We start from the raw sequence: 11328 nt of genomic DNA on the forward strand, positions 1-11328 counted from the left end.
CTCGGGACATTCTGTGACTCTACAAGCAGGCCTAGGGCAGCACTGTGAGCTCCCACACCCCACGCCATCAACCCCACATCACAGGACAGGGGCTCAGCCCCATCCTGGATGCCGTGCCCCACTGCCCTCCGCTTTCACCAGAGGCCTATACTACGAAAAAGAGCCATGCTTTTATTTTGTTCACAGGAACTAATTACAGAAGTGAGCCAGTGGGGAAGCGGGTGTTCCCCCTCCCCCTCCCCGACCCCTCACCCTCCCCACGCTTTCCCCACGACGCTTTCTCCTCACAGGCAGGGCGGTGCGCCTGACATGGCGGCCGCCATCTTCCCGCCCCCGGGGGCAGCCCCGCCGTCCCGCTGAGGCGCGGCAGCCCGGCAGCATGGCGGCTCAGGGCGAGGCGGCCTTGTCGGGGTTGTGCATGTGGTACACGTCGCTCTCCTCGTCCTCGGGCACCTGCAGCACGGCGCGGCCCGCTCAGCTCCGCCGCCGGCCCTCATGCGGAGGGCGGCAGCGCCATCTTGTGCCGCCCGCCACCCCCGGTCTCACCTCCCAGTAGATGTCATCCTCGAAGCAGTTCTCGTCGGCCGCGTCGCCCCAGATGGGCAGCTTCAGGATGGCTCCTAGAGCGGGGCCGATTGGGGCTGGTTTTTGGGGCTTGTCTCCCACAAACTCCCACCCCATCTCCCTGCGAGCAGAAGTGGAGGCTGTGGTCTGACCCACGCTTGCAACACAAGCGGCAAGGACCCATCCAGCCAAGGCAGAAAAGCGTGTGAATGTCTCCATTTCGGCTGCAGGCTCTCGCCTCTCCATGCTGCCCCCCTGCTTACCCACAAGGGTTCCCCCAGCGAAAGCCATCAGCAGAGAAACGACGATGCCGGCCGCCTGGAACCCTCCTTGAATGCTGGGCGTTCGTGTCTTGTAGCTGCCAGTGAAGTCAAATGCCTTGATAAACCTGCATAGGGTAGAAATTGTGAGGTCTGATTCTGACAGAAGATCTTCAGCAGTCAGAAGAAGGTTGTGCTGTGCCAGGGTACAGGAGCTCTGTTGCCCTGAGCCCTTGTGGACTCCTCCTTAAAATCCCATCCGCCTTCTGCAATGGATTAGGAGAGTGTTGTAAGACATAAAACACTGCTCTTTTCCTTCTTTTATGGTTCATGACAAGGTTTTACCCAGGAAGAGTTCAAAATACAAACACTTATTTTGTATTTCAGAACTTCAGCCTTACCTGAGCCCCAGAGCAAGGCAGAGCTAAAAGGAGCATTTTTGCATCCTGTGTGCCCCAGAATATTACCAAGGAGTAGGGCTACGATTCACTTTCTGAAGACACCAGAAGTCACTAAGCCCAACATAGCGCACTCCATGTGAAAGAGATAACAGTGAACATAGAGCAAATGCTATTAATTGCTTCTCTCTTCCACCCCGAAGAGCCCCAGAAGTCCCAGAAAAAAACTTGTGAAAGTTTCAAGCTGTCTTACCCTTCCTTTCCATATACATCCTCTGTGGCTGCAGCTGCAGTGATGGCTCCCACAATGCCCCCTATAAGGCCTGGCATGCCATGGAGGTTGTGGATGCCACATGTGTCCTGGATGTGCAACTTGGACTCCAAAATAGGCTGAAGGAAAGGGAGGTAGAGAGAAATCAGAAGAATGAGTGTAGTTCTGGGAACAATTAGTTCCTTTCATGGAGGACTGGGATAAGTAGAGAAAGAAGAGTGGTATTATGGGTCCCATTGTCTTCCCATGCTAAGGAGGGGGAATATGTAGAAAAATATGTGAAATGAGCTCAGGACAAAATAAGAGCTCTTCTGTAATCTCTTGCTAGGAGACTGAGCCTTACTTAGCATTTTGAGACAGAAAATGGAGTCAGAAGTGCATCTTCATAGGGGACAATGGAAATCAAGAACCCTCAAAGGGAGGTGAATCCATTCCTGGTCTCCTCAACAGAACAGGGCTGCAGACCTCCAGAGCAGCACTCACCGTGAGGTAGACAAACCCCACTGTGGACACAATGCCACAGATGAACCCAACAATGAGGGAGCCATATGGGGTCAACATCATCTCCGCGCTGGTGCCCACAGCCACTCCACCAGCCAGCGTTGCATTCTGGATGTGGACCTGCAGGAGTAACCATTCTGTCTTGGCATCTCAGAGAAATCTCAGTTGTTCAAAGTGTGTGCAAATGGTAAAGCAGGAGAATCAGCTCTGAAAATACTTTCAGGGGAAATATCGGGGCCCACTTTCCTGCTTGCTGGTGAAAAACAAGAGGAAAAGAACAGGCAGCCTCTGTCTGTAGCACAGGCACACATAGACTCCCACTCTCCATACCACACACATTCTTTGCTTCCACCAATCTGGCTGGGGAGTTGTGATGAGATGGAAATTGTCTCACCCATGTGTCATGCCAGCTCTGCTGTCACACACTGTGCACCCACACACATAACACGTACAAGTCAGCCCCCCGATTGCTCACAAGCTGCTGCACAGGCCCTGCTCAGCTTGCTGGAGAGTGCTGCCAAACACAGCTCTGAATTATGCCCATCAGTAGCTCTCCTGGGAGAGTAAATGCAGCCCTTGCTGTGCCATCAGCACATCACATGCAGGGACAGCACCAGCTTGCACTGCAAAAACATCAGGATTCACTTCCCATCTGCTTTTTCAGTGCAGCCTGAGTTTCTGGCTGGAGGCCGGTTGCACCAACACTCTGTGAAACCCAGTGCAGCAAAGGACGAATGTCACCCAATTCCTGGGCCCTTGGTCAGCTTCACTGTGAGTTCCCTGGCTTGTGTAGGGCTCTCTGCTCCCTGCTTACCATATCAAGCTTGCCTTTCTTTTGCAGCATGCTGGAGAAGGCCATTGTGGTGAGGACACAAGCAGCCAGGGAACAGTATGTGTTAATGGCAGCCCGATGCTGGGCATCCCCATGTTCAGAAATGGCTGAGTTGAAGCTGGGCCAGTACATCCACAGGTATAGGGTACCTGGTGGGATGGGGAGGAGTGAGCATAAAAGAAGAAGGGGAAAGAAATAACATAGACATTGAAAAAAGAACTCTACAGGAGGTTTCTGCAGAGTGAAGTTAAATTCCCTGGTTATGATGCTCCAGAGCTGTGCCCTCCATGATGGGATCAGCACCAGAAGGGGTTTGCAGTGAAGAGGAACCAAAATGCTGCCTTGTCTTCCCAGGCACCACCTCAGCCCAACCATTAGTGAGGGGAGATGAGTAGTTCCCAGGTATTGAAAACTGGGATGCAGATCTTGGTCCCAGATCTGGGTTTTGGTCTGCTTTTCCCAGAGACATTTGAGAGAACAGCTCTCTGCAACTGAGTGGTGCACAAATACCAATGCTGCAGAGGTTATGGCTGACTCACCAATCATAGCAAAGAGGTCAGAGTGGTACACAGAGCCTTCCTTGTCTTTACTCTGCTCCAGGTTGGGTCTGTATAGGAAACGTGTCACAGTGAGGCCAAAGTAGGCTCCAAAGGTGTGAATGGTCATGGAGCCACCCGCGTCCTTAACCTGCAGCCGTGGGAAAACTGAGGTTCATTTCTGGAGTCACTGCTTATTCTGCAGATGAGTTGTGGTCTATGTCCTGCCCAGCTTGTTTACCCATCTGTCTTTCCAATCTGTACTCAATCTTGGGGACAAGGGGTCTGTCTAAAGCTTACGTGAAGCAGGTCGAGGAGGATGTACTCATTCACTGCAAAGAGTGTGACTTGAAACAAAGTCATGATGAGAAGCTGTACTGGGCTGGTTTTGCCCAGGATGGCTCCAAAGGCAACACACACAGAACCCACGCAGAAATCAGCATTGATCAGGCTAGAAAAGGGGAAGGAAAAAGGTGATTTTCTAAGGAAATACTATTTCATAATTACTCACCCTCACCCACACTGAACTCTAGTGATCCCACTGTAAGGCATATAGTCGATTAGGTTTCCCATTGACTTTCCTCTCAACATGACATGTTGCCAGGTATGGAGCTTTCCTCCAAATTGTTTAAATAATGAGTATGAAGGATCTTATGTGCTCTTAACCTTGGGGTCTGTGGTGCTCTGCTTGGGTACTAGGAGATGGCATTCATCTCACATTTCTCATGTAACAGTACCACCATCAGACAGGCACCTGTGGACTAAAAGGCGGAAAGCAAGTGGGGTTATGTAGAAGGAAGACAACATTTTGGAGGCTGCAGTTTGCACATAACACAGGGACAGGCACTGGCTCTCATCCCAGCTCTTCCACTGTACAGTCAAGAGGTGGCACCCCATATCTCTCCTTACTTTTCCACTCCAATAAGGATCTTCCCATTCTGGAAAGAGTGGAACCAGCCTTGCATCAGGAGAGCCCACTGGATCCCAAAAGCAGCAAGGAGGAAATTGAATCCCACAGCTCCGAATCCATAACGCTTGAGGAATGTCATGAGGAAGCCGAAGCCCACAAAGATCATCACGTGAACGTCCTGGAAAGCTGCGCACAGGGAGGGAATCATCAGTTCTGAGGAGAAGGCAGAGCTGTCAATCGAATTTAGCAGTGAAAGGAAACAACATCAGTGGCTGTAAGGAAAAAAAATCAAGGAAAAATGTATGCATTTGCCCTGCGTCCTCCCATTTCTAAGTCTGAAAATGGCTGGCTTTTGGAAGCTGGCTTTTTGGTGAAAAGGTTCAGTTTTGAAACCCAAATATCTTTGTTGCAAGCTGTGTGCAAGAGAAAACTGGACACTAATGGAGTGCATGAAGGAAAACTTCTCTATTCAGATTGTCTTTTTTTCCCATTAAAAAAACAAAACCAAAACCAAACAATTCAAAAAATGTCACGTACCATGAACAGTACCAATGAATGAACCACTCTAATTTTTGTTTTAACCACGATGGGTTAAAACACCTTCTGGGTAAGCCTATGCAATAGAGGGTCCTGGTGGTGGCTCGGTGCAAGCTCTTAGGGAAAAGACAAGAACAAGGGAAGTTTACAGATATGTTTTTATTTGCCACTGAAATCGGCGGCAAGATACTTTTGCCAGGCAGATCCCACCCTGTGGGATTTCGAGTGCTTGAACCAGAGAGACGCAGTTCTTCCAACAAGTGCTCATACCTGCTAACTGGAGCCCCTCAGATGCCCTTCCCCGGGGGAAACTATACCTGCATGAGCCTCTCGAGGGAAATTCTTGGTGCGATAAACCTGCTGTACTTCTTAATGCTAAACGTTTATTTCAGATAAGCATCACTTTGCAATTAAGTGAGCCGAAATGCTGCATAATTACAATCTGAACCATGCAGACCATCACACTGGAGGCCACTCCAGTGAAAAGAGCAGGAGATGTAATAAGCTCAGGGCAGAAGAAATTCAGTGATTAAGGATCTGCTGTGTCCCCTGGCCCTGTGCTGGCCCTAAGGCATGCTGGCCATCCAGGAACCTTGGAGCCCTCCTGCAGGGATGGTGGGGCTGCACCCACTGCCTCTGCTATGCGCTGGCTGAGGATTTGGGTGTGTGCAATTGCAGAAGTCTCAGCTTCTGTCCTCTGGTGCTTTACAAGATCTTGCAACTTGTGTAAGGACAAGCATTTGGACAGGCTCCAGTGATGTAGTGTCAAGTTGAGGAGACAGGTTAATTTGTTTGCTTTCAGAAATGCCCCCACGCCTATGAAATTACTCATGAGAGATGAAGGAGACTAGACTGCAGGTGACCCTGCTCAGCTGAAGTCTCTTCATGTGGACTTCTCTGCACGCCCTAAGAAATGGTCTTGTTAACTCTACTTTTAACCATGCAGTCATACACACTCTCCCTCTGCAGCTATATTTTTTTCTCATCACCTTTCTTCTCAAGCCTAAGTGACATAATACACAGCTAGAATTATCTGCAGCCATGTGCATTATATATATTCTTAATTTCATCCTGAAAGCAGAAATACACAGGTTGGAGTTAGGGCTGCAGACTGTGTGCCCTCTGAAAATACTGAGAATTTCCACCATGTCTTATACCCTGTAAATGCCCAGGAGGAAAAGCAGGCTTTTCTTCAAACTGCACCCAGCCTAAAGCATTTTTCTAAATCTTGCCTTTGTTTTTCCTTTAGAAGAATAATACTTGTGTTGCAAGCAGCCCAGGTGCTGCCATGCTCAAGAGGTATTGTGACCTTGCTTTTGTGGGAAGGCAATTGCAGTCACTATCCAGAGGAGGTGTTTGGGCTTTGAGAATACTACCTGTGCTGAAGGATCTCATTTCTTTTCCCTAGAGAGCAGATGATTCACTCACTATGGAGTATCAATGTGTGATTATAAATTAGAAGAATGTGTCACGTTGCACTGGCAGCCCTGGCAATGGGCACCACTGACACGACCGCACAAACATCCTGCAGTAGCTAATCATCTCAGGCTGTCACTGCTCCCCCACTGCAACGTCTTTGGACAGGTCCTACAGGCAGTAGCAGTCACAGATGTGATAGCAGAAGTGATCCTCGGGTGTTTAGCCATTGCATTCTCTTCTAAACAGGGCTGGATGGACATGGATCAGAATGCTCGGTTTCTACCATCTTACCATTTTCATCTAATTTTTGCAGAGAGATTTTTCTGATTATGTAATGGAGGAAAAAACAACCAAAAGAAAACTGATCTTTGTACACGTGAGCCCTTCCTCAGGTTTGAAACAGATAAAACTCAGCTAAACTGAGGCTGATTTAGCTGCGTGAATCCGCTCAGCCATTTAAGAGGGGAACATTTGGTGCTTCAAAGTGGAGATGGGAGATGAGGACAGTACAGGCGCAGTGTCCCGAGCTCCTACAGGCTCATTCTCGGCCTCTCTGCTGCTCTCCCGTCCTGTCAGAGATTACAGCAGCACTGCTGCTGCTTCACAGCAACCTGTGTGGATACATCCACAGGCAGTTTGGAAGGAGAGCTCAGGGCAGCCATGGCTTATACTAACCAGGCCAGCTGAGCAGCAAGTTTCTGCAGGCAAATCCTTGTCTGAACCAGTTAATCCTCAGCAGCTACAGGTTTCTATAGCTCCTTTGATTTAGCAGGTGTTTTTTAATGGAAATATTCTAAATAGATGCATGACTCAAGCTCGTTGCTTCCTTGGAAACAATTGCCTACAGAAGCAGCCTGTTCCCATCAGCTCACAAAGAAGATGACCAGCCCCAGAGATCAAAGCCAGCCAAGTGTACCACCTGGCCTGAAAAGCTTTGACCACCTGAGCGATCCCCATGGCAATAAGGCACAGTGACCGAAGGACCATGGGCAGCTGGCAGGTTGGGAGGACTCATCAAAATGGCAGCAGCTAAAGAGCTAGTGAGGGGGAGGGCATAGGAAAAGGGGGAAGATGTCACAGGATCTCGACAGCCGTTCCTCTGTATGTAGAAGGAAACCGAGCGAGGGGGCAGCAAGCTGAAACTTGCAGGGTGCTGGGAATGCGTCAGCCTTATTCCTGGAGAAAAGGCATCACATGCTGGTGGCACCCTGTCGACAAATCCCCAGAGCACTGGAGGGCCACAAGGCTCTTCTCTCATTCTTTGGGGCACCCCACAGCAGTGCCAAGGTGAAGCTCAACTCCCCAGCAGTCACTGCAGACTTCACCTCTGACGGATTCTGTCCCAAGCCAGATTTAACTGGGAAAGACAAAAGAATCACTTAGGAACTCAGAACTACTATCCTGAAACCTCTCTATCACCTTTTCCCAAAACCCTTGAGGCAACAACAAAGAGGACAGGATGGGAAGGGGTGGGATGGGATGGGATGGGATGGGGTGGGATGAGATGGGATGGGGTGGGGTGCGGTGGCCAGCCAACACCGGGACTGGGCTTCCTGAATACTCACAGGGGTATCGGAAGTAGAAATCATTCTCAATGTCACTGGTAAGGTTCATCTGATGCTTCTCTTCCTCCCAGTGTGCATCAGCTTCAGGGCCGAAGTGCACAAAGACCCCAAAGAGGATGATCATCGCCACCTCCCAGAGGAGGCAGATGAGTGGCAGCCGCCAGCGCATGTAGGTGTTCTTTGCCATCCCCTGGTGCCTTGGCCGCTCCATCTGCAGGGATGCCGGGGCCCGGGCACAGTGTGTCAGTCCGTGTCCCCTGTGCCCTTGGCGGGTGACATATATATGTTGGGGAGCGCAAGGTGGGGCCCAGGGAGGTGCCTCCAGCAGGATCACATTTCAGACGCGGGAGGCTCCACGCTTGCTCTCTGCTCTAACCCTCCTTGCTCTCTGCGAGGAAGGACGGGGCTCCAGCACCTCTTCTCCCAGCGGCTTGCTGCAGTAATGAGCCCTGCCTCCCCAGGGACTCCCAGCTATGGAGCCTGGGTGTCCAGTCCAGCCCCCTGCTCAGTCCTGCCCCACACCCTTTCCTGTCCCCTTCCTGGACCTGGGCCAGACATCCTGACCATGTCACCCTGGCAGCCTCCCTGCCTGCATCACATCCTTCTCCCCTCACCACTGGTCCTGCTCTCTATGTGCCCTTCCCCAACACCAGAACCGAGGATACCAAGTCAGCCTGAGTCACTGGGTGCAGGTCCTGCTGTTTGCTGATGGGAAGAAAGACTGTGGGACAGTCCCAAGAGGAAGAGGAAGATAGGCGCTTCCAACCAAAAGTCAAGATCATGTGCAGGCATGCAGTGACCTTGCCAAAGCTGCCGTATATCTACAGGGATATAGAACTGACATGTCTCATCATTTCCTGGTGGTTTAACCACCTTGTCCTCTTGGCAGGGCAAGCTAAGCTGGTGCTATGTGGACCAGGGCAGTGCCCTGAAATGGTGACAGAGAGGGGGCTGGAGAGCTTGGCACTACAACCCTCAGCTGCAGGGTTAATGTCCCCTCCTCCAGCACAGGGCTTCCTTTAGTGTTATATTAAACATAGCTTTCCTTTCTCTGTGGTTTTGAACCATGTGTTCCTTCCCCATGAGCCAAGTCCTTCAAACGCATCCCAGCTCCTTCCTCTGCCTGCAGATCCGAGAGAGGCCTGTCAGTCTTCCAGAGATGAAAGACTGCAGCCCAGGCAAGCTGCCCGAATTTGCTGATGGCATCTAATTGTGGCCTGCAGGCTGAGCAAGCAGCACTGATTTCTGTGTTGATTAGGCAATAATTTGAGTTGATTATTATTTCTTGTTTCCTTTCTTCTCAAACTGACAAATGGCAGAAAAATGCTGGGGATGATCCTGAAGAGACTGATGGCTACATAAAATCACTGTCAGATCTCATTTGGGCCCCATACAGGGCTTTGGAAAAAGCCTTGGAAATGCAGATCAGGTGCAAGGAACACTTCTCTATGGCAGAACAACAAGCCAGCAACAGGCGAACCATGTAGGGTCATCTGGGAGTAGAGCAGCAAGTAAGCTGTGCTGCTGCTGAGCTGAGCTATCTATGTGACATTCACTGGGCATCCCATTACCTGTGATTTCTGCAGGGCAGTTGCAGCTGTACACACTGAGACCTTCCGCCAGCAAGAAGCTGAACCCCAAGCAATACTGATTGCCAGAAGCACTGTTGATAGTTGTGTGTTCTCCTAACAGCCAGGACCAGACTTCCACCCTGCCCTGTAGCAGCTCTTAGAAATCTTGAGATAGGAGACATAGAGACACAAAGGAGCACTTTACAACATAAAGGAACTTGCTATATCCTGGTAGCATAGTTGCTAGCAATTACACTGTATAGTTACATTTCAGCAGAAGAAACCACATTGCAAAGCTTTCCAATCTGGGTTCTCACTGAATTGGTGATGTCTCCCAAATGTGCAAAGCCCTGTTTTGCAGAGTCCAGGAGGATCTGCATGGGCCATCTGTGGCAGTAGCTCTGTCCCTGCCTCCTTCACCAACTGCAGCCAGAGCACAAAAGATAATAGCTTTTCCACTGGCCTGATAGTCTCACCTTGCTGCACTGCCTTGCATGGCCCCTTCTTATCAATCTGCAGATCATCACCATGCTTCTACTGGCCTGTTGGAGCTGGCATGCTCTGCTGGTTGCTTGCACTCAAGACTCACCCCTCACCTGCTTGTGCCCATAATTTGGGAACCTCTTTCAGTAGCAGCTACTCTCAGGCTGCTTGAATGGGCAATACTGGAAACTCCACATCAGGGTTGTCCCATCACATCCAGCATCCATAAAACGAAGTTCATTGCAAGCTTCCCCTCCCTCACAGCAATTAACACCCTTGAGATTCAGCCACCACCACTTCCCCGTGAGTATGTATGTGACTGTAAATGAATCTGAGAGGCAACTCCCCCCCCCCCAAGATTTCGTAAAGAAATCAGCTGGGTTGTGCAGGGGACTTGGAACAGGTCTATTTGTCCTTCTGATCTGAGACATGGCACTGGGCAGGTCCCGGTCGCCTTGGGAAGGCTCTGGGTGAGGTTTGTACCGTACTGGTCCCAGCTGGGTCTCTTCCAGTTTCTCAATTTTATGAGCACTAAAAACATTTGAGAGGCATAAACACAAAATCTGAAGTGTGCAGAAATCCCTCCCTCTTGCCCGGAGCACTCTGGGCAGTTTTGCCCAGGAGAGGAGGGCATGGGGACTCCTTGGTTCACTGCGAACTGTCCCAGCAGATCTTATCACCGCCAGTGCTGGGACACAGGCACTGGTCCCAGAGGTGACCTCAGAAGGTATGTGCCAGAGATCACCCTCGTCTGGAGGGAGAGTGGTGGGACATGTCCTGCTCCTTCCTGGATTTATGCTGGAGCTCATGCTGGCAAACAGATGGCAACGGATCTCATCCATTAAGACAGAGAAACAAGGAATTTGCCTCAATTGCAGGCAATCACAATACCGAAGCCATCCCTGCGGTCTTTAATGTCCAACAAGCACATCCAATCCTCTCAATTTGCTCCTCCATAATTAGGAGCAAAAGAACAGCAGCCACTACCAGCAGTGCTGGGCACACAGCATGGGGAAGGTGAGGGGATGTGGGGAGGATCCAAAGCTTTCATGCAGCACAGGGCAGTGCCCAGGCATCGTGCAGCATCTCAGGTGACTTCTTTCTCATGCAGGTCCTTGAGAAGTGTCCTGTAAGCAAAGCATTTGATGCAATCCAAAACAAAACCTTCTGCCTGGCTCGGCAGAACAGAAAACAAACTTTCCTCTGGGGCTGAAGAGAGCGTTCATACAGCAGGAGATCAGGTCTTTCATTTAGGTGTGGGGTTTTGTACGCAGCGAGGCTTACCAATAAATATCACTCAGAAACATTGGAAAAAGGTCAAAATGGATCAAGAATTTTCTAAGTAAAAACAAAAATAAAACCAACTGGCAAGCAAACAAACCAACCAACAAACAAAAACCCCAAACCAAAACTTTTCAAGTCAAAGTGCCAACCAAACGTGAGCCCAATCTACAAATGATTTTTCTGGCATCCTTCCCTTC

The 11328-nt window shown here is 50.1% G+C and overlaps 1 protein-coding gene across 1 annotated transcript; it reads right to left on the minus strand.

The window, feature by feature from the left end:
• Positions 1-253: 253 nt before the first annotated feature.
• RHCG (Rh family C glycoprotein) lies at positions 254-8227 on the minus strand. The gene is made up of 10 exons (XM_052672272.1): positions 7794-8227; positions 4272-4458; positions 3663-3813; positions 3366-3513; positions 2809-2975; positions 1977-2114; positions 1476-1612; positions 828-952; positions 547-620; positions 254-453 (listed from the first exon to the last, which is right to left on the minus strand). The coding sequence occupies exons 1-10, from the start codon at positions 8002-8004 to the stop codon at positions 388-390; spliced, it is 1404 nt and encodes a 467-aa protein (XP_052528232.1). The 5' UTR covers positions 8005-8227; the 3' UTR covers positions 254-387.
• Between the last annotated feature and the right edge of the window lie 3101 nt (positions 8228-11328).

The sequence above is a fragment of the Tympanuchus pallidicinctus genome, unplaced genomic scaffold (assembly GCF_026119805.1).
Source record: "Tympanuchus pallidicinctus isolate F22 unplaced genomic scaffold, pur_lepc_1.0 scaffold12, whole genome shotgun sequence".
Lineage (NCBI taxonomy): Eukaryota > Metazoa > Chordata > Aves > Galliformes > Phasianidae > Tympanuchus > Tympanuchus pallidicinctus.